The following is a 23,961-nucleotide window of genomic DNA, read 5'->3' on the forward strand; positions in this document are numbered from 1 at the left end:
GTCAACAAGATTCATAATGAGGCAGGTTTATAATCTACATAAATATACGTGAATCAAAACTTGCAGAAATATCTGTAGATTTAAGATGGTCGCCATTGGTTGACTGTAAAGGTGTGCAGAAAAAAAAAAATTCTGTTCTATTGTGGATAGAACATTTGTTGCCTGCCTTTTTCTTTTGATGTAAAGGCTGTGGTGTTTATACTTTGCTCTGACATTGTGTGCTGAATTGGCAGCTGCACAGGGCAACTCTGGTGTGAGCAGAGCCATCATAATTCTGATCATCTTAACTTGCAGCAGCTGCTTGGTGGCTGTTTCTAGCTTCCCTCTACATCAAAGGCAGGAAGAGGAACCAGCCTTTATCTCACAGCTTGGTGCTAGAGTTTGGCCAGAGAAGGGCAGGTATTGATCAGGTTTGCCAATTAATTGATGTCCGTAATAGATCCTGTGGTTATTGGCAATGACGGGCATAGTGCAGGTCACATGCTTCTTCCCTGTCTTATGGCTGTGGTGGAGGAGAAGGAGAAGAGATAAAGGATAAATAATTAAATAATTGTAAAGATTACATTATGTTCTTACAGGATATGACCAGACCTAGGTTGTTTTTGTGTTCCCCAGCAGGGGAATCAGGATCGTAAGATCAAGGTGGGAAGAATGGGGCAAACAAACCTTTTAATGCAGAGAGCTTCCTAAAGACAGAGCATCCTAAATTTCACATAGGGAGAAGAAGCTTATCTGTTTTCACGTGTACTGAGACGTGAGCCCCTGCTAAAGAGTCTCCCACAGAGGCCCAAGAGTGCTATAGTTCTTCCTCCAGGGAAAGTGAAGGTGGAAGTGGGTGGAAAGGACCTGGAGGAAGATCCAGGCAAAGAGAATAATGCGAGGCGTCTGCTTGTCTCTGGGTAAACTGTCACCTGTTTGGCTCAAAATCCAAGTAGTTATAATTATGCAAAAGTTCACCATGGTGTTCTTCCAACCTTTTGATTATCATTGCCATGATACAACTTCCAGACTCTCCAGTTACATGAGCACTGTTCTGATGGAAAAGGAGGGGGCTATCTGTAACCATGGCTTTCCAGACACAAGCCACAAGACTTTCTTTCCATTTTGCAGTATTCTTTTTGCTGGCAGGTTTGGACTGGGAGAGAAATGCCTTGTGCCTATCCTTCATTTTTCAGTGAGAATTTTAGGGAATGTTGCCAGCATAGAAAGGAAAAGTTACAAGATTTCTACCAAGAGGCATCAAGGTCTTTCCCTTTCTTCCATACTCCAGACATATATCATGTGTGGTACAGAAGGGACCATAACAAGGCAGTGAGAAGAGGCAAGCTGCCTTTATAGATATAAAAAAATAATAATTAAAAAATGGTAATGCCCAAAAACGTGGACACTAAAACTGTTGCTGTGTATTAACGTGGATAGGCAAGTAAAAATACTAAATGTAAGTTTACTTGTTGATCTTGGTCTATTGCAAAAGGACCATGATCCATTATGAGCCAGATACAGAATACAAATGGTCGAAGGGGGGGGGGGGGGGGGGGGGGGGGGGGGAGTCTGCTATCCTTTCCACAGACTTACAGAAAAAAGTCATTTAGCTTTTCTAGGGAAAATATAAGCACTTCAGTGGAAATTTTGGTTTAAATGAAACAATATCCACAGTATGCCATCAAAAATAATTGGAGAAATTTGCTCATAATCTTGGTTAGTATTTTACATCTTAATTTTTTTTTTTTTTAGACCTGTACAAGGTATCATGTAGTAGTGTGTCATATGGTTAGATACCACGAGTAACGCATAGTGGGTGGCCACTCCTTTTTGTTATTTTTCTTGGTTTCCTGGCATGGTTTAAGTCCAGGTTGAGACTCCCCAGTACTTCAAACTTGCTGATTTTGCTAGAGCAAGGTCTTTAAAGAGACATTGTCTGTTAGATTGAGGCTCAACTTTTAGGCTGATTCAAGAAAAAGATTTTACATCTGAACGCATGCAGGAAGCTTATAAATGCAGTTCCCAAGTCTGCAAGCACTTACATGTGTTTTACTTCACATAGGAGAGTAATCTCAGGCATGTGTTTTTGCTACTTGTGGGGATATAACAGGAGTCTCATTTATTATGCCTTTAGAATTTAATAGATAATTTATTAAAGAAATGAACACACTTACGATGTTTACTTTCTAAAAATAAAACAATGCAATTAAAATACCGGAAGATAAAGAGAATGGTCCTGTTACTGTATTTAATAAGCATTACTAATGCTGTATGAATTGTAGTCAGTAGGAAACTGATCTCATGTCAGACAGTGGGCTGTCAAACTGACTCTTTTCATAGTAAATGCACAAATACTTTTTTTTGAATCTACCATTATGAGATCTCATTAGAACTTAATTTGCATCAGAGGCTAATTTGATGAGTGGTCTGATGGTTTCTTCCATTTCCCTTCTAATTCACTTGTAACTCCATGTTTTTAATAGCGTGGTGGGGATTTTTCTTGTCTTTGAGTCAAATTCTCCTTTTAAGTAAGAACAAAGTGTTGATATTTTGCCTAGACATTTATCTTCCAAGGACAGAATGGTTGTCCAGTCACTGCACATAATGTTCTGTTAATATTAGAGTTGGCATTTCTGAAGGGAAAGAAAAAAAATTAAGAGTGTTGCTTTCTTTTGGAGGTGGAGGAGATGAGGAGTGGGAACAGAAACTTATTAAACACAACATTCTTGGTATTCCACAGATGGTAAAAATGGGTTACTAGTCTGCACTGCAGCAAGTGCAGTATGATCGAGGTGGAAATATAATCGGTAGCTAGACGTTCATTTTATTTACAGAAATAAAATACTAAGCACTATTTTAATAACTTTAAATGACAGAGCCCATATATGTATTGTACGTTCAATTTGAGTAGTCTAGACAGACTGTTTTCCAAGGAAAATACATTTTCATCAGTATTTGTGGTATGATTCATGGTGGTGAAGAGGCAAATAACTCTTTTTATGACTGGAAGTTGCTTTAACTTGCAGCCACAAGGAAACAAGTCAATGACCGGATGATAGTGGTGGAAACTAACATTTTATAGTAATAGAGGTCTACACCTTATGCTGAGTTGAAGGTTTTATTTTTCCAGGGATGGCAATATATTACAAAACATTCTGCCATTGTTTACAAACAACCAAAGGTGGTCTGTGTAATGGCTCACAGTCCACAATTTAGATTTGCAAAGCTCACAGGCCACTTAAAAGGTGTACAGGCTGTTGGGAGGCTGTGATTTGGTCTAAGTATTGTAAACCTTTGTGCATGCCCCCCAGGGTAGAGGCGCACAGCAGCTATATCTTTCATGCATAGTTAATGGTTAGCAATGCAAGTTTGCTAGCCTTATGTTTGCAGTCTGGCAAGTGATGTTGTGCAACTTCATATGTGCTTTGGTTGGATTTATTTTATATCTCTGTGTAACTCCAGTAAAGGAAAGGGATTGTGCTTATAACTCTCTCTGTGCTGTCTGCCCCAAATAAAAAGAATGGAAATATCTTCTTGACTTGGAAATACTATCTTGACTGTAGTAAGCCTCTGCAGCTGAGGTCATGGTTTTTTTGAAGTGATTGGTGAGCAAGTTCACAGGCTCCTGTTCTTGACTAGAGAAATTGTAGTAGGAATTTGAAAGATAAGTTTTATTATCCACCAGGAAAATACTCATGTTCTGTAAGGAAGACATGAAAATGTGTAGGAGTATAAACACTTAAATAATATACACTACAGCAAAATATGTTGCGTAATAACATAATGGTTGTGTGTAGCAATCTAATCAGGAAAGATACTGGGGGGGGAGAAATTGCAGTTAATCTTGTTGATAGAGGCTTACCAGCAATAAGCTCTTCTAACTTTAGTACTGGAACTTTAATAAATTTTTTTGAAATCATAATGTGTAACATCTTTGCCCTAGTAACTTCAAGGATTTAAGTTTTCATCTAATACACAATCTGATTCTGCAAATGATACTGTGTGAAATTATGTCTTTGTGAGGAACATGACAAAGGGTCAGGCCTGGGAAAGGTTCATGTGTGTCCTTCAGACCATCTGGGTAGTACTGCAATATAACTGTTAAATGAAAAGTGTGTGCTAGAGCTTGGTTCAGTTAGTGTGTGATCGTAAGAGACTGAAAAGAACAAATGGAGCTGTGATCTTGAAGGTACTGAACTGCTGGAGCGCATTTAAGCCATCCTCATGCAGGGCCATAAAGTAATATCAGCTGCCTCAACTTTTGCAGAGGTGGCATTGAGCAACTCTAAAAGATCAGTTTACATGTAGACAAACATTTAGGTACCAGTATTCATTCGGAGAAGAGTCAGCATTTCCCCTTGTATACATTGCCCTGTTGTATAAAGAGGTTATTTTTGTAGAACCTAGAAAATTCTCTGTAACCCATTGCAGGCTGGTTGTGAAGGCAACGTGTAATCTGAGTATTTGCATTTGATAAAGAACATCCTGCTTTTATAGGAGCCATTGAAATCTCAATGGGAGAAAAACTTCTTCAGCCGTAGTGTTGATCTGTGTATCAGAAGTTACATCTTAGTACGTGTAATTTCACAGTGGTTGACCATCAGGTTAAAAATAGTCTTGTTGACCACACACAGCGTAACGTTTTTTAAATTAAAATTTAGCTGTGCTGATAGCTACAGAATTACTTGTTAAAGTCAGTGCTTATAGACACCAGCAGCTAGGGGGTGGACTTAAGATGTTAAATAAATCAGTCTTATGGAAAAGACATACTTTTTAATAATTGTATTTCCCAAATACTAGCTAATGCAGTTGGAAAGAGTGGTTGACAATTATTTTTAGCTTCATAAAGATCTGTAAGTTTTCAGGGAAAAAGTGAAATAATCTTGTTATATTCTTTTTTTTTTTTCCTTTCTTTTCTTTTGTTTTTTGTTTTCTTCCCCTTTTCAGAAAGCACATGGTTTATTGAATGGCTGGCAAAATGGTTTCAGCTGGTATACTATGCAATGAAGTCTGTCTTAATCGGCTTCTAGATTTTCTTGCTTTTGCTGTAAGGACAATGAAATTGTTGGAGAGGAGAAAAGCAGTATCTGTATTCTACAGATTTCTAAGGATAGTTGAATCATATGTTGCAGTAGTCAAGTCCGATAGAGGTAAAACAAAAGAGAAACACGGAAATAGAATGCTAAGAAGAGACTTCTGTAGTTGGGAATGCAATGCTTCACTTTTATTGTAGTATTTGCATTTTTTTAACACATGCATACCTTGCTGTGAATTGACAGCTCTAGTTGGATTTTTGGGGGGTTTCTTTTTTAAAGCATAAATACCAAAGTATAGATTTCCAACGCTCATATCAAAATTCAGTGTCACTTGGTAGCTTGGTGTTAGGCTAGTGCATTCTATCTGGAATCATCTTTGGAGAGAAACACTGCATATGAGACATTTGCATACTCCAAGACCACCAGGTGCACCTGTGGGGTTTTGGGGGGGAGTGTGTGTTTGGTTTTTAAGCATAACCACACAGATACTACTGTGGTGTGATTCAGAGAACATGCTGTGATGAGCTAGTTGTGGTGCTATAATAACTTTTGATGCTGTTTGCCCCTCTTCATCATTGACTTTCCATCTGTGACTGCTGGACATAGTGCATAGAATCATAGCATGGTTTGGGTTGGAAGGAACCTGTAAAGATCATCTAGTCTAACCCTCCTGTCATGGGCAGGGATGTCTTCCCCTAAACCAAGTTGCTCAAAGCCCCATCCAACCTGACCTTGAATGCTTGTAATGATGGGATATCCACAGCTTCTCTGGGCAACCTGTTCCAGTGTCTCACCACCCTCATCGTAAAAAATTTCTTCCTTATATCCAATCTAAACATACCCTCTTTCAGTTTAAAACTGTTGCCCATTGTCCTTTCACTACAGGCTCTGGTAAAAAGTCTCCCTCCATCATTTTTATAAGCGCCCTTTATAATTGACAGTCTGCAATATGGTCTCTCAGGAGCCTTCTGTTCTCCAGGCTGAACGACCCCAACTCTCTCAGCCTTTCTTCACAGGAGAGATGTTCCAGCCCTTTGACCATTTTTATGGCCCTCCCCTGGACTTGCTCTAACAGGTCTATGTCTTTCTTGTACTGGGGACCCCAGAGCTGGACGGAGTACTCCAGGTGGGGTCTCACTGTATAAATCTGTCCAGCATGTTGGTGAAGATTCTCTTCTCCCACTTGGTCAGGTGAATCTCATCAGTGCACAGCAGACCTGGCTTTTGAAAGGTAGATCTGTGATAATAGAAGCCAAAACACAAGTATTCACACTTCAGTACACATGCCAAATATGGTTTATGTCATTGACCTGGCATCACACTAAGTACTCTGAAATGAGTTATATTTTTTTGTAATGTGAATTACTTTTTTTTTTTTTTTTTTGTGGGTAAAAGGAGTTCAGGCACTGCAGAAGCAGTGCAGCAGTTGCAGTGTAGTCGTGACGGAGCACATGAATTGAGTAGAGAGATTGTGAGCTAGGTCTTGTTGTGTGTAATCTGTACTCCCGGCGTAGCTCAGTTACCTCAGGTGTTTGTAGAATCACATCTTTCTTTTGAATTGCTGAGATTCATCACATGAGATTACTTGCGGGGGGAAATGTTGCATTATCAAGACATCCTCTTTTTCTGCTTAGTTGTGAATAGATACAGTTGCTTTTGTCTCACAGATTAGCTGCTTGCCCATACATTGATTTGTGTCCTCTAATTCAAAGAAAAATATTAACCATTACTGGTTAAAAACAAGCACTTACAAATAAAACTGTTTTTTTCCATGTTACATCCACAGAATTGTGACCTTTTCCTGGATCCTTCTTCCTTGTTCAGGACATCACAATTGAACAAGGACAGTGTTGTTTGCTTTCACAAATGTTAAGACTCCAGTGTGTGATTAATGGAGAATTTGTAGATATTTATTACCATACTGCAAATGTGTTCATAGCATTTCATTGTTACAGTAAGAATGGCAACTTTTAAAAGATCTTGAACTTTTTTTTTCCTTGTCTGTAGTATTTTTTTGACAGCTTAGTCTCTAATGACCAAAGTGTCATTGATAGGTGAAAAGACAAATTTCAGGTAAAGATTATAATAAGAGTATAATCAACCAACCTCATGTCTCTTTGAGAGATCTTTCTCAGAGCAGAGTAGGTAAGGAGCTCACCAAGAGAAATAATACCCTATTCCTAGGATTTATGCCTTGTTAGTTTTTTCTAGCAGGGAAATATTTCCATAAAATGTCTGCTAGAAAAGTGGCATGCCCATGCTTGCTGTCCTTCAGAAAAATTCAGTCAGGATTTCAGTCAGAAAAAGTCAGCAGGATGGGAACCAGATGGATGGGAGAAGCGGAAGCATAATGATGGGCAGAAAATAATAAAAAAGTACAGATGTGCAGGGAGAGAGAACAGAGATCTTAAGAACTAAAACATAAAGGAGAAGATGATTCAAAATGCATTATGGAGAGGACATATATATTTTGGGCTTAAAAAATACATACGGAAAAGTTACTATTCCCTAAGCCCAAGTGACCTCATTTTAGACTTGATTTCTTTTTGTTCCCAAGAGGACATATGCCCAGACCTCTGTAGGAAATCTGGCTGCCAGCTGGCACAGCACCTTTCAAAGAGACCTAATTTTATATTTTCAGAACCTGGCAATATCAGCCACCTCCATCTGTAATAGGCTGCTGTTTGTAATATCTGTTAAACTGCATTTTAACATTTAATTTTAAGTTTCTTTGCCAACCTATTAATAAGGGCCAGGCTATTGAGAACTGTCCATAGGGCCAAAAAGTGTTTTAATTTTGTGAATTCTGTGGGTTCATGCTTTTGTTTTTAATGAATTTACATCTTTTGGTGGGCTCTAGGGTATTAACTTGTATGGTGAAGTATTGTCTTCCCATATTTTAAGTCTGTATTGAGAGGTGGCTGGAATAAATCCTTTGTAGTAATAGTAGAAATCTGCCGTATTAAATTCAGTGTTAAAATTGGAGGCAAAGTTACTTGGAGTACTGGCTTTAATTTTTCTGGGATAGAAATCAGAAAGTATTGAGCAAATCATATAATATAATGATTTGTCCAGCTAAATAGAATTTATTCTGGATAGCGGGGGAACAGATTCCGTTCTCTTACTCTGGCTCTACTTGCTGCAACAAAATTTTCGAGCCGTCTCTGGCCAGCCTGGGGAGGCTGCCTGGGGAGCTCTGTTAGTAGCAGGCAGAGCTGCTCTTGCAGAGTTCAGGTGATGACAGGCAGGCTATTTGCATTAATTTAATACGAGGAAGAAAGCCAACGCAGATCCGGAAGAGGCAAAATGGCCACTGCCATGTGGCAGCCACTGGTTCAGCATGGGTCTGCTTCAGTTTGTGCTAACTGTAGCTCCAAGCTTTCATTGATTTCAATCTGTCTTAAACCTTGGCAGAGTCAATTAGTTCTTGTAATCACTAGTAATCAATGTTTGATATTCATATAAGTCCAACTGAGGAAAAAAAATTGATTTGTTTTGGGTATAATTCCAGATTACTTTGTAAAATTATTTGCATTAGAAGAGAAAACAAATTCTTATGTACAGTAATAGTGAAATACTGCACCCAAAGCTTAATCGAGATGGATTCTGTAGTGCATAGCTGTAATGTTGAAAAGTTTGTCATTTATATGAAATTTATTAGTGTTTCTTTGAATTCCTGTTAATATATTTTCTGGGCTTTTTTCAGCTCTTCGTTGTAGCCTCCAGTTTCTTGGAAACATTGCAGCAGGAAACGGAGATTCCCAGAATAGCATTTGGAAGTGTGCTTTCCCAGATCTCTTCTTGTAAGCATGGAAGCGGGTTGTTTTTTTATAATGTAATTTCTGTGGTTATATTCAAATCTTTTGTACACGATAGTTGTGCCTCTACTAGCACCATGAAGCTTTGAAAAATAACTTTGGGGAGAACGGGATGGTTGAGACCATATCCTGTAGATGTTTTTCTTGTTAGTCAACCGCAGGGGTCAGGACCTTTAAAAACCTGCTTGTTCTAAACTAACAGTAAATTGATTTTAAACGAAACTGGAAGAAAACTCTATTTCAAGTGGTGAGCTTCAAACATAAACTTTGTTTCAGAGGTGTTTTCAAGTAGTTATACTCATTTCCGAGAACATAGCTTTTTCTTTATTCACTTTGCTGCTGTGCAGACCTGTCAGTATTTGTGGATCAGATGGAATCTACAAAAATGACTTAATCTTTGCGTCTTCCAATCCTTTTGCCCCCCTCCTAACCTCACCAAAATATCTTCCTGGAGGTTTGATGACATATGTGTAATGAAATATTACATAAACGATTTTGTGCAGACACATGACAATATTGTTGATGTGTTTGGCCACATTTTTCACAGTGAGCTAGTAACAAAGGCACATTCATTCAATTTGATACTCATTCTGAGTGTGTTTTTGGAGCCCACTTGTCAGCACTGGATGTAGAAAGACCTTATGATAATAGAAGCAGATAATTATTATGGTTTCACCCAATTCCTAGATCTCCAGTGAGATCCAATTTAGCATTAGTTTTGTAAATTGCCTGTAAGTTTGACATTCAGCTAGGAGTTGGATGTTTTTCTTTGCAGATGACTTCTATCCCTCTTAGGCAATGACAAACTCATGATTCTCTAAAAGACAGCAGGCAACAGCAACTCAATGAGCTGAATGCCACTAGTCTGTTTTTCCAGGGTCAGTTTTAACTTATTCTCTTAACTCCTTATTTTCTCTTGAAGGACATGCCTAACGTACAGTGATGAGAAAATTGTTGCCTATTGTTGTATGGTCCTGTTCACCTGCCTTAATGCAGAGAAAGTGAGAGAACTACTGGATCCCAGGAACTTGACTGTGGCTCTCCATGTCCTGAAAGTCTACAAACAGCAGTTGGAGTCTGAGTGGTCGTATGTATCTTTAGATTCCCCCCCGCCTTAATTAGGTGCTTTTCTAGTGTAAATCTCTGTATTAAAATGTCTAAATTTGTGACACTGCTAAATAGTAAATGAAGACTTATATGGAAATTAGTAATTTGGTATAAAGATAATTTTCATGATACTTTCACTGACTGTTTTGATTTATTCGAAAATAAGACTACAGTTTTGTTGAGCATATAAAAAGGAATTTTAAAATCATGGTATTTTTTTTTTTTAATGAAACAGAGTTCTAGAATGCAAAATAATTTATACTTGTGTGCTGGTTTGTGGAGATTTTTGAAATAAAGTTAACACAAAATATAGTCTTACAGACTTTGGTTATTGGGGCATGCGAGGAAGACTTGTATGACTAATGCTTGTGAGTACTACATAAAATGTGGGGTTTTTCTTTTTTTTTTTTTTTTTACAAATCTGTTGTCTAGTGCAACATGCAATCATTTTTATACTGAAACAGAAGACATTTTGTTTGTGAATCTTGCACGTTTCATTTTCATACTTCAAGAGCACCTAATCAGTGGTTTTATTCTGCTGAGCTTTTATATTTTTTACTAATGGCAATTCTTGTAAATATGGTTGTCAGTTATGCATTTGAGAAATGTTCTGCCCTGCATCAGCAAGGATATACATTCAGTTAATTGTTATATGATGCGTTCCAAGGGGAAAAAAAAAAAGGATAGTTTGTATGTTTTTGTAGCATTCTTTTGAAGGTCATGTTTAAATTCAAAATTTAATTAGGAAGAATTGTCAGGGTTTTAGTAGTTACTTGGCAAGTCTCTAAATGGAGTTAAGATGATTGAATGAAAAGCAAATGTCATTTAATAGTTTGCTTTTGTACTGAAAAAATGACTTTAAGATTTGTTTGTGGCTGGGCTTTTTTCATAACCAGGTCAATTTGCTTAGGACATAAATAGTTTTCAGAAAGCAAACTTGAAGTTTCAGGGTCAGGTGACCAGACTTCTATTTCAAAAGTGACAAACCAAGTCTCTAGTTTTGGCATCTGTCAATATAAACACATGTGAAAGATTGCTTTTCAGATAATTATCTTGAAGATCCTTAATTTTCTTTATGTATTGAAGATATGCTGAAATGTATTTTGACTGAGATATGAAAGCCAGGGAGAGCTGGAAGAGGTTGTCATGCTGTTAAATTTATATTTTGAGGGTAATTGCAGAATAAATGCAGCATCAAAATAAATGCCAAGATATCCATTTCCCTGGCCTTTCTAGTCTGAAGTGCATTCTGTTGATGTTACAACGATCAATGTCTTACTTTCACTGTGGATGTTTGATGTGGGTGGGAAAGGGTTTCTCTTCAGAGTAGTCTTGAAATTAAAAAGAGGAAACTTCTATACAAGACACAAGACCATGACGAAGGAAGAGATGGGTAGGAAAGAGTAATCCTAGTCCTGCCGTAACGCAGTTGCAGAATGTTTGCCCTGTAATTCCTCTCAGAATGCTGAGTTCCTCATACAGTAAATATACAAAAAGCACTGGAATATCTTCTAGGTGTTAAGAAAACAATACATTTGTTTTTCTTTCATAGTACTTTAACATTGGCTAATTAAGTCTCAAAGCTCATTATCAGTTTTACCAACTGAAAGAAAGAGTAATGAGTTTGTAATATAAGTTTCTTGGCATTTTATATAGTCATCTTGAACCAAATTATAAATGGAAATTTTTCAGTAATGTTGGCACTGTTTTCAAGTCAACACAGGTAAAGTACATTCACAATTGCAAAAAGTATATTGCAACAGTGCAGTATCAAGCATTGAATAGGTATTCAAACAGCATTACCTTGAAAGTGAAAAAGATAATTCCTTGCTAGAAAGGGACTGATTTTCCTGTCTCTTTGTAGCTCTAGAGCCTTTTTGTGACTCATCTTGCACCTATTTCCCCCTGTTTCTTCATCTTCGCTTCATTTGTTCTTCTAATAACTCCATTTCTTGTATCTCCCATCTCAAGAAACACATTTACTGTCTGGTTCTCCCTTGTGTTCATCTGTTCTTATTGTGAGATAATATTTATCATGGCTGAGGGTAATTTAAATCGCAAAATATGTTCTTTCTTCATATTAGATTTAAAAAAAAAAAGTTACTTCCATCCTGAAATAAACTATGATATTTATATATTAGAATACATGTAGTCTCTTTGGTATACTTGGTGCAGAGGGGAAGGTTGGTGTAAGAGGTTTGTTTTTTGTATTTTCAATGGAAATCTGCTAGTGTGTACCCTTCCTTATGCAACACTGATTTAAACAAAGTCTTTTTTTTCTGGTTTTGGTTATGGTTTTTTTTTCTTTTTTCTCCCCTCTTCCAGTTAGCTGTAGGTCAGTGTGTTACACTAATGTAATGCTTTTATCTTGGACCATACATGCATCTTGTGAGCCTGTACTACATGGTGTATTTCTGTGTAGTTAAAGGTTTGAAAGAGCCTACAAAGTTAGTAGTCTTGTTTCAAGTACAACAATCATTGTAAAGTCTTGCAATATCTTTTTTTTTCCAAATTTATTGAGTTTTTTTCCTTTTTTAATCTTGGCAATATTAACACAGCATGTATTTCATAGGCAACAAGTTGTTCTTACTTTTGCTTTAATTACAGAGGATATTCACTGAATCCTGTGAATAACTGAGTACATTTTCACAAGGTAGCTGCAGTTTGTATCTCGGATTCTTCTTTGCATTTTTCTATCATTTTTCCATTTGTAAAGCACATACTGTAAGAGCGTTTATGAGTTTTACACCTGATGTCACACAGCTGAACCTCCCAGTCCAAATAGTTTTCTCTTTTTTCTAGAATATTAGAATTGGTTTGTTTTGACGGTAGTCTTGAGTTGGGTCTGAAAGCCTGTTTCTTTTATTAGCACTAATCCTTCTACTGTGAGATAAATGTGGATGGATACAATCGTGTAATATAATGATGATACCTTCTGTTGCTTGCTTGCTTTCTTTCCTTTTTCCTATTGCTGAGCAGCAGGAAGCAAGCTAGCTGGCTCTTGTGCGGACTTTCTTGTGTCTTGCCTACTCGAGCAGTTTTCTCTGCTGGTTCTCTGAATTTAAGAGAAAGCTCTATTGATGCCAGCCATGTTGCATCTATTTTCTGTAGAAAACTGTTGTGAACTTTTCATCGCTCTCCATTTACTAGTGTAAAGCACTGCTCCGTTCCTGTAATCAGACAGAGCAGGCAGTGTCCAGAAATGACTTCCTAACATGTACTTTGCTGTGAACAGAAAAGCTGAACAGTAAACAGGATTTCTTATTTTGGTAGAAGTAATGTTATTTACTTTGGCTGTTGAAAGCTGGAGATTCTTGTCTTGAATATAAGAACATTTTTTTGACAGTGATAAGTGAAAAGCTAAGCTTTGTCCTTGGGTCAGTGTTGTTCCTTACATGTACTAATGCTGTCTCTTTAGGACAGCTTTTGAAATTGTGGAGCTTTGCATGAGCCTTATGCCGATGTTAGCTATTCTTTCATTAGAGCCTTCTGTTTCTAAAATATTTTTGGATATTGAATGAATTACAGTTTTTTGCAATTAGGTGTGTGAAAGACAGACACAGTCATCGTTTTGTGGATATGTTTTAGAATAAGTTTGCACTCTGGTGTAGTGCAGCTTTTGCTTTGGTGTCCATTTTTATCATTGCATCTAATCTTCCTGGTTTGAACTAATTCTTGGTTCATTACTAAAGCACCCCACCCCCCCCCCCCACCCCCCCCCCCCCGAGGAACTATGTTACTTTCTGATACTTTCTGAAGAGTATGCGTGAGATATAATCATGTAAAAGTACATAAAAAGATTTCTGTCCCTTTTCTTATGAAGTCGAAGCTAAGCTTTGGATGCTTCTCTGGCTGGGCTGTAGAAAAAATATTTTGTCAGCAATTCATTGAAAATTTGGAGCTGTACTTCAGCTCTCACTGAAGTACATACCACTAGGATTGCTTAAACGAATTTACATAGCCGCGGTATTTGCAACAGAGCCAGTACTCTGTTGTAAAGATTTGGGTCCCTTGCGCCACAGCTAACAAAGTGCACAGCAACCATTTTTAAGCGGCTGTTACAGCATTATATGGCTGAGCCAAAATACAAACTATTCTTCTTCCAGGAGGTTATGCTCGCTGTTGGACTCACAGGTGACTGAAATTAAGATGTTCTTACTTTTAAAGTTAAAAATATTACTTAATTCTTGCCTACCTTCTTGTCTCTCAGCTGGAGCATCCGGTTTCATATTACACTGAATAAAAAGTGAATGCCACATGTGTTTATTCCTCTTGGCTGGGCTTTCCTGCTGTCAAATGCTGCTTTTAGGTATTGAAAATCTTTCTTGAATAGCCAGGCGAGTTTTGGTTATAGGCAAAACTTTTATTTACTATTTTATTCCCTTTTCTTTTATTGTGCACTGAAATTTATAACTTAATGTTCCTCTAAGCTAGTATCCAATGAATTCCACAAATAAACACTTATGATGCTCAAGTTATTTTTGCAGTTGCTGCCATGAACCATTAGGACAGAGAGAGGCCATCCAGGACAAATATTTGGATTTAAGGCCATTGGCTGAACTGTAGTCTCTCCTATGGGGTACTCACTACTCCATTCAGCTAGCACATGTTGGATTTTCTGCTCTTCACCCATCACAGGAGGGCAAGCACATCTTTCAAATATTTTTTTGGTGAATTTGCAATTCCTCCTCTGTTCATGATCCCACATTCATGTTTAGAGTCCAGTTTTCCATCGTCAAGCTGGAAAATTCCTTAGGGAAACTTCAGGAGGAACCTCTTTCCAAGTGTGATGCCTTTGGCTTCTCCCTCCAGTCTTGCAGCGGTTCTATAGGGAGAAGGCTTTGTCAGAGGAAATCTGAGATTATGCTGAGCGGTTCCTCAGATCTCCTTTTTTAGAAGTAGCTGTTGGTAGTGGACCTTTTGCAATTGCTCTTCTGTCTGCCATAAACCCCTCTCCCAGTTAGAATGGAGGAAGTGTCTTTAAAGGCAGGAAAGGCAGGACGTAGCTTTCTGGAATTTTCCTGTCACATTTCCCTACTTCTCGAATCACAAGATGTTTGGTAGAAGACAAGGATCTCCTGTCGGGGAAGAGGGAATGTCTGAACTGTTGGCTATACTTCCTGAGAGGGGTAGGTTATGGGAGATAAGGCCTCAGTTTAGCAACTTCTGAATCTAATCAGTAATGGAAAGCCAAGCCATCCACTTTCTAAGCCATTTTTGAAATGGAGAGCTGTTTTGCAGATCAGCATAGTGAGATTTTGAGACTATTATAAGCACTGACGCATTTGTAAAATGTGTTTGTAGGTTGACAGCATAACAAAAATTGCCTCAGAACTTGGAAGAAAGGGAGGTAACAGTGCTGTGATGCACACCTAAAAGTGTGTCACTCATGAAGACACACTTTTTTATTAAGTATTTTCTGTGGTGCGCTATGAGCGAAGAAATAGTCAATAAATTTAAGAAGGAAGTCAGGTCTATAAGGAATGCCCTGGTCAAATTTTGTATTCCATCCTTGTATGATCAGACCTGTTTATCCAGACCAGATGGCCTGAAGGCTCATTTCATTAAGCTTGTGGTTACTTGTAAGCATCATAAATGCTTCTATCTCAGAAATCTGTGAAGTTGCAGAATGTAATTCACACATTTAATAAATATTGTCTTGATTTAAGAACTGATACCTCCTCCTCTTTCTCTTTTAGAAGCTTGATCCTCTAAACAGCTCAAATTTTTTTAATGTTGCTACCTTTGCCATCTTTAATACTAGATGCTGAATGACATTTTAAAATAGTGTTGATTAACATATATTAGACAATGCATTTTTAAACTGCCTCTAAACTTCTAGTCAACACAGCTCCTGAACTTGTTTCAGGCTAGCAATCCTGTAATCTTGAGTACTAGGAGCTCTTCCGAGGTTGCTGCTGCTGGTCTAACTCCCAAGAGCAGTGATCTGAGGAGGCAGATTGTGTATCTCCAACTGAGGTTCTTCAAAACATTGCCTGATTGGCTGTATACCTCTTTGTTTTGTAGCTTTTGGCTAAAATCTTAGAGCAAGAAGAAACTGGAAGTTTTCAGGACTGAAAGCCGTTGAAACTTACCTGTCTTATCCTGAATGTTTGGATCTGTAGTTGGGCTTGTGAAGGTTGCCCAGAGCTTGCTGCTCTCAGAAAGTTTCAAGGAGTGTGATGTTACAGAATATACTTCAAAGCCTATGTCTTTGCAAAGGCACTGGCTCTGCAGAAACAAGTTAGTTTCCTTTCTTTGGTTTGATTTATGGCATACGCTAATTAAATGATCCTATCTCCTTGATGGTTCTTTGCTGTGCAGTTGTCTTCTGGAAAACGTGTTGTTCTTTGCAACATGCAGCTACTATCTAGGCTATTAGCTCAAGAATTAATGCCCTCTAACTTTGGTGAAAAACTTCCATGCTGCTGCAGCCTGGTGCACGAGTGACCGTTCCTGTCCTATCTTTAGTACTGAGACCTTGTCCTTTAATGCAAGCTCCGCCTTTCAGGGGATGGTTATGATCTGTTGGTTCCAGCTTGCCCTGCTCATGGTCACAGTTGTGGGATTAGCATTCCCTCTCAAGTGCTCCTTGCACATGGAAAGCTCTTAAAACTCTTAACTTCAGCTCTGTTGCTTCCAGCCTCTTGTGATCTTTTTTATTTCTTTTAGTATTACTTAGTTCCTTTCTATCGAAGATCTGTCTCAAACTGTGATCAGCCTTTCTGCATTATGCATGTTTTGGTTCTGCGTTTTCCACCCCTATGTTCCATCTTCTGTTTCTGTTCAAAGGGATGAGCACGGTTTTCAAGCCCTTGTGAGAAAATAATTTATTTTCTCTGTATCTTCCATCTTTCTAATATACCTCTGTAATAGTATGCTGATTTTAATTCTTCTGAAGTGTTGACATACTAAGTTGAACATACCTTAAACATGTAAGCAAATATACTTACTCTATAAGCTAATACTCTTTTTCCAGTGCTGCTTTCTTTCAACAGCTGCTGCCTACCAAAGGATGCTATCTGGGAATTGGACATATCCTTCCTTTAGGAAACAAAGCTGGAGTACACTGTTCAGTAACTGAAATGTATTTCCTACTCACTCTGATTCTTTGTGATTACTACCAAGGTCTGAAGAATCCTCTGTGATTTGTCAGTTCTAAAGGAAGAAGAAAGCACAAGCAGGCAGTATCCCGTCATATGTGCAGTATGCTGAAAAGGCTTGCCAAGCACTACCCGTTTTTTTTCTTTTTTTTTTTTGTCTTTTTCCTTCTTTCCAATAAAAGAAGCTTCTTAAAACATGCAGAGGGCTATGCCTCAGGCTCTGCAAAATTGTGGAGCCTTTAAAAAGTCATTCCTCTGTGTTTCCCCACACATCCACTCCCTTTCGGGTTTGTATTAATCAACAGCAGAAAAGTGTGTCACACAGTTTAGAAGCTACTGTACTTAGAAGAGAAACCAGTACAGAATGCCACATGAGATCTATTTTAGAATATTGAACCTGCAAACATAAGTGTTTTGTAAAATAATTAGGAAAAAGTAGTACAAAATTACATTGTAATTTATCCTAACTGAGACCAATGTGTATTCTAAAAGTTGTTTATTTTAGAAATACTTTGGTGGTTCCATTAGAGATGAGAGTATAGCTTGTGTCATCAGTTTTTCCAAGTGTGTGCATGGGACAGTGTAGCTACTATGGAAAGAAAAAACAGGTTGTATTTTTGATTCCTGAAGAGCAAGGAACAAAAATCCTCCATTTTAAAATAAGAGGCGTAATATGCCTTTTGGCTTCCAGAAAAACGATATTAAGAGTGTGGTCAGCTGTTTGGCATTGGAAGTAAGATTTTCTGAACATCCACTTTCTCTTTTTGAAACCACAGCTCAATGATGACTGTAAAGATTAGGATGTGGGGCTCCCCCTCCCCATTTTTTGCCTTTGGTTATTTTGTCCTGGCTTATGGAAAGAAGTGTGGACAGAAACTAGTGCTCCTGTGGCAAGGAGTCTCGCCCCTGGCCACATATTTAAAGGCAAAGATGGAACTCTTCAGTAGAGCGCTTGTTGCTTAATTGGTATGCATGTGGTGCAGAAACCAGAAAATGGTACTTTTTTTTTTTTTTTTTCATTTTGGGCAGGCAACTCTGTCTCTTCTCTCTGACAGTTTAGGGTGTCCCCCGCCCCCTTCTTCCACTCTCCAGAAAGTAATTCTTATTTTTAATTCCAGGAAAGTTGGAGTTACGTTGCAGGTTCCAAGTTCAACTGTGGTTTTAAATAGTACTGACAATTGGAAAAGTTTCCTTAATTGTAGAGATCTGAGTAGCTTCTACTTTCTATTTGCAGTAGCAGTGTATTGACACAGGTTTCCTCAGTCTTTCAAAGCCCAGTCTCACACATTTATTTATCTTGTCACCTTTTTCTTCTTGTATATTTTGTGGAGGAGGGGGAGCAGGAAGTGATTGTATTGCTAATCATCTTCCAGTTTTTTCTTGGTAGCTCTTCAGAAAAAAATTGTTCCAACTTTGCACATAAGTGAAAATAAATCTCTTTTTAGCGCCTTTCAGATGTAGCTAGCAAATTGAATGAGAGTGTCTTCTGAATCAGAGAAATATTACAGGTAATCTGAACTCAGTCTTCTAGACCTGCAAGTTGACTTGGTGAACAGTATCATGGCCTGTAAGGAGGATGCATTCATTATGGGTAATGCCTTTTGAAGATGGAAGGATGTTCACTGTTGTGCTTAATTCAGCTCAAGAGAGGAGTATTGTGGTGCTTGATACTTGGGGTTGAGCCTTAAATATGGAAATGTGTTTCCTTATTCCTCTTTTGAGCGAGAAGTGCTGGTGTTTGAGTGGGATGAATTATCTGGTTTCTAGAGGTCTTTGTGACAGCACGTGTGTTCCATTTGTTATTAAATAGATGTATACTTGTAATTGTTTTTAAAATAGTTTCAATAGGGTGCTTATATTCTTGTGTAAGGACAAAAAATACTTCTGCTTCTAAAATATGTTCTGGTCCCAAACAGTTCCTCATGAGGCATACTGCTTTTTTTAGCATCTAAAAAGGCTGGTGATATGGCTTTCAAAGGTTAGTTGTCTAAATTGTCTTCTTTTTTCCTTCAAAATTTGGATGATTTGTTACATTTGTTTTTTAAACTACAGTAAAAATAGCTATTTCATTCTTGCTAAATATTTTGGATAGAGTGGCATTATTGTAGGATGATGAAAAATGCCTTTGGTTTTGATATGTGAAGAGAAGTTTGCTGATCAAATAGAGAATCACCATGTCTTTTTTTCTTCTTTATTCTAAAACATTTGTGGGGGTTTTCTTCCTCATTTTCTGAGACTGAGGACACTGTTCTCTAAACTTGATAATGGGATCAAATCAACTTAATATGGAGCATGACATTTGATGATAAAGTTGATTGCTTACACCCGGCTTTGATTGGAGCAAGCTTAGTGGTCATTTGGAATATACTGAGCGCAAATGTAGCTTATACCATTTCATCTTGGCTGCTTCTCAAGTTCAATTTGGTACAATGCAGCCCTTGTGCTATTGTACAGTCTTTGAACTGAACATCTCCTGTATTTATCTACTATGTAAGCACTTGATTTTTTTAGGATTTTAGCCAAACAATTTTTAAAAAGTCAAGAAAATTGGCATATTTAACACTGTTCATTTGTTACTGTGTTACGCTTGCATAACAACTTTAATTTTCACCATTTCCTTCACTAAATTACAGTGGTCCTCAGTTTATTCCAGTGGTTCTGCTGTTGGCCCCCAAAGAGAGTTTAAATCTCCTACGAAAGTGTTTTGTGTGCATCTGAAATGCCATATTCAGTCAGTAACACAAAACTGAATGTCTTTTTTTATTTCAGAGTTGTGGATGGTCTTACTTTTCCTCCTCTTCTCCCCTGCCCCAAATGAAAAACAGGAGAGCTGGGGACTAAAGATACTAGATTTAATTTGCTGTATCCTTGCTTAACTACCACCAAAATTTCTGGGCATGGTAGCAAGAGTTGAAAGTGCTTTATTCCAGTACTAATTCTTCTGTTATCTCTTGGTGATGCTCTTGTAAAATATGCTAGTGCTCTATTCTGTATGATACAGTAATGCAAGAAGTGGCTAAGGTAAAAGAGAAACCTAAATATAGAAGCAGAAGCTTCTGAGGTGTTACATCATGTCATGAAATTAAAAGAGTAAGAAGCATATACAGAAGTCTGTGCTCCTTTATGAGCAGAAACTTTTTCTGAAATACTACAAGCTCCTCAAGCAATAGAGGTCTAGTCCAGAGTATGTAGGACCTAACCCCTCTAGTTCACAAAGACGTGTGTGAATCTACACAAGAGTGTAGACCCAAGTAATGACTAAAATACATGTCTTCCGCTTTGCCATAGTAATCACTAATGTGCACCCAGTAGCATTAGATCTTTTATGATAATTATTGATCGTTTTTTAACTACAAGGCAAATAGTCAAGATTTCCTCAAAGTAATGTTAATCATTAAAATTAAGATTTACATTCATAGTCCCAACTGCAAAATTGAAAAATCGGGCTTCAGATTGTCTCCTTAAATGGTCTTTTACATAATTCATTGTCAGCTGAAATTTGTATATTATGAGGCTAAGTTCTGTTCTGCACAACTCCAATTATTATGCTTTTTTCTTTGCAACTCCAGATAAAAGCCTTTGTTTCTACAAAAATCCTTAAAAAATGAAGTCGGTTGTTACCGTTCTAAAGGTTTAACTGTGGATGGCTTGTACGCTGTGAATTGTTGGTTCAGGAACTGTAGAAGTGTTCTTGACTGCCCTGCTGATGGCTTGATTCAGTTGTTATGGCTGAGTCTGTGCTGCTCAGTTGGAATACATTTGTGCTGTTGACTTTGGGGAAGTCTGTAGGCTCAAATTTGTGTTGAGAAACTCATGAATCAATGCTACACTGCTCAGAATGCTAATTTTAAGTTGATGATTCCCTACGCCTATACTATTTTTTTTTTCCTTGAATGTGTGTACAAATATCGGTAAAAAAAACCCAGCACAAAATAGCTTTTCTTCTCCCTCCCCCTCTTAAAAACATCTAGTTTACAGTAACTGAACCAGATGCTGGCTGAGTCCGCAGTTACCATTAGAAATATAATAGCTATTAATCTTTTGGACCTGTTGTTCTCCTATTTCCCCAACTGTCCTTGAGTATTTGTCCAAAAAATACTTTGTTGCAGCTGGAAGGCTTCTATGTGATCTTCCTGTTAGCTATGTAGTGGATTACAGATACACAAAATAAAAGGCTGTCAGCAAAGTGAAAAGTAGGGAGGAGGTGGAGGGAATATTGAAATCGCTTGGTTTTCCTATTACTGTAGCTCTTCTTTCTCAGTAGCTTCATCAGCTCAAGAGGATGCTCTGAGATTTGACCTGTAATTATTTTATATTCAGTGGATAGACACGCTGCTTTAAAAATGCATAGTTTAGTATGCATAGACCTATGCAGCATACATAACATTGTCAGTATTCCTAGGAATGTAATTTGAAGATAAAAATATTTTTACGTACTTTGTTTTTTCCCCTATAATGCTGAGAGTACATGTCTGGGTTGAAATTAAATGACTAGCATCTGCTATCGACTGCTGTGAATGGTGCTTGGGAAAGTGATTGGTGTAAATACTGGCATTAGCACAAGGGTAGACTGACCATACCTACCTGCCTCATAGAGCAAGGAGTTAATTTGGTTATCAGCTTAGGTTCCTATTACACAAGGAGGGCTTTTTTTGTAAGTTGAGAACAGTATTTTGCTGCCTTGCATCTGACAAAGAAGTTTCAATTTGCTTTGATGCTTTGTTAGAATTTTCTGAAAAGAGAAATTATTTGGGCACTTTTTTGACTGTTTGGTGGGCTTAAAAACAGTGTTGTGACGAGTAGCATAATAGTTTTCGAGCTTGAACTTTGGCTTTTTGCTGAGATGCGTAAACAATTGGATGAATGTTTTATTATTTGAATTGTGGTGTGCCTTTTGTATAACTCGCAGAAGACTCTAACCAGCTTTCCTTCAAGCATTTGAGTAAAAGTGTGCTGAATTGATGGGAAATGGCCATTGCTGTATTAGGAACAATACTGCAGAACAATGCACAATTATTTTGTGACCATTTGTATCTTTTAGCAAATAGGACCAGAAGCATGTCACACGGTCATCTACAAGTAAAAATAAGCAGCACCATTTGGAGTAAATGTAGATGCTGTTTTTGTAGCACCAGTAACACTTTTTTTTTTCTTTAGGTTCTTGATTGTTACAGACCATTTGCTGAAATGTCCAGAGTTGGTAAAAGCCCTCTATGCCAAACTGAGCAATCAAGAAAGGTAACCCCAAAAACCAGTGTGGCTTTTAGTATTTAGCATTCCATATAGAGTATCCTGTTCACATGATTGAAAAACTGTGTGGTTTCATAGTTGGCACAAAATCTCTAAATACATGTTTCTATGTCAGTAATGGTTTTAAATTGGTTGGTTAACATTACAGCTTAGCCACAACTGGCAGTGATTTATGTAGGGTTGCAGAATCCAGGTTGGCGCCATTACTTGGTAAAGAAATACTTAAAAAAAAAAAAAAAAAAAAAAAAAAAAAGACAAGATTTCATGCCTGTGTCTTGATTTCGTAAGAGCACCACACCCTGCAGTGTTTTACAGCTGTATTTGAAATGTCCTCAGCGGTTCATACTCCTGTTGTAATTACAAGAAATTAAAAGCAAGCTTTACTGAAGTTGGAAATGTATCTAATACTGGTTAGCAGAACCTAAAAAACATAGATGTGCAGATGCCCATGATTACTTAATCTTCCAGTATTTCTACTACTGAAAATACAAAATGCTTCAACAAACCTTCACCTTGAAAGAAACTGGCTAGTTTTCCTTCAAGCATTTGAGTAAATGTGTGCTGAATTTATGTGAAATGGCCATTGCTATAATTGGGAAAATGTTAGTTTACAATTGCTTTAATAAAGAATCAGGGAAGATAAATTATTTTGTTGGAATAATCAACTTTGGGAAAATCCTGTACTATAATTCTACAGCTCCTCCAACTGCTTGAAGATCTTGTGATCCGGTTTATGTATTCAACATGGCTACTTTGTTCTCAATTCGCCCAGGGAAACTGCAAGTTCCCCCTATAGTTTCTGCAGGTGAAAGACGAAGCAGTAAACAAAGCAGTCCCTTAATGTTTTTTTTTTTCCTGGTTTTTTTGCTGTCACTAAAGCCACAGTTTTATTACAAATGGGGGTACAGATGCTGATCAGAGATTATAAAGAAACAAAAGGGATGACAGGCAAAGAAAGAGTGTATGAGAGGTTGAGAACCATAGGTAAAGTATCATTAATGTATAGGTATTGGATGGAAAACAAGGGATGGGAATGATAAGGAGGGAAATACTGTCATCTTCCTTTATTCAGGCTGACCAAATGGGAACAAATATGAGCTGTGTGCTTACTGTGCCTGGAGGTAGGGACTCCTTAGCCAGTTAGCAGGAAAGGCTGTTTCAAGTGAATGAGCTAGATTTAATTCTTTTGGGGGATGTCATGAATGGCAGTTTGTTTGTATGTTTTTGTAACCCCCTTGAGGACAGCCAGGACTGGGTTAGGTTGTTCAATTGTACTTAAAGCAATAGATGTAATCAGTTTCTAGAAAGGTCTCAGCTGGGTTTGTTGCATGTGCTGTGCTACAGACAGTGATCAGCTACCTCAACTGAAAGGCTTTTGGTGTAGGCATCATATGGATGATCACATGCAGGTTGGTCAGTCATAGCATATTCGCTAAATTTGTTATCAATCCCAAGAGTTCTGCAAACCAAGTAAACTCAATTAAGTTTTTAAAAAACATAATCACAGTACCTTTTATTATGAATTTGATACTGCTTAATTTGCTGTCAAACATACGGAAGTAAGTGGTATAGAAATAGTCCTTTTGCATTTGAGCTATAGAAGAAAACCCTGCCATGGCATCTTCCTATACAATGTTAGCATATTTAAGAATGCATTCTTTTGAG

At 37.7% G+C, this 23,961-nt stretch overlaps 1 protein-coding gene across 3 annotated transcripts in view; it reads left to right on the forward strand.

Moving 5' to 3' along the window:
* The window catches only part of ATXN10 (ataxin 10), a 107,949-nt gene that overhangs the window by 20,336 nt on the left and 63,652 nt on the right, over nucleotides 1–23,961 (forward strand). For 2 of the 3 annotated variants that reach the window (XM_075507547.1, XM_075507526.1), the window contains 3 exons: nucleotides 8,725–8,821; nucleotides 9,759–9,923; nucleotides 22,204–22,284. In XM_075507547.1, coding sequence (XP_075363662.1) covers nucleotides 8,725–8,821; nucleotides 9,759–9,923; nucleotides 22,204–22,284 — 343 coding nt within the window. The remainder of the gene's footprint in view (nucleotides 1–8,724; nucleotides 8,822–9,758; nucleotides 9,924–22,203; nucleotides 22,285–23,961) is intronic. The other variant, XM_075507537.1, reaches the window with a different exon arrangement.

This window comes from Mycteria americana, chromosome 1, assembly GCF_035582795.1.
Source record: "Mycteria americana isolate JAX WOST 10 ecotype Jacksonville Zoo and Gardens chromosome 1, USCA_MyAme_1.0, whole genome shotgun sequence".
NCBI lineage: Eukaryota > Metazoa > Chordata > Aves > Ciconiiformes > Ciconiidae > Mycteria > Mycteria americana.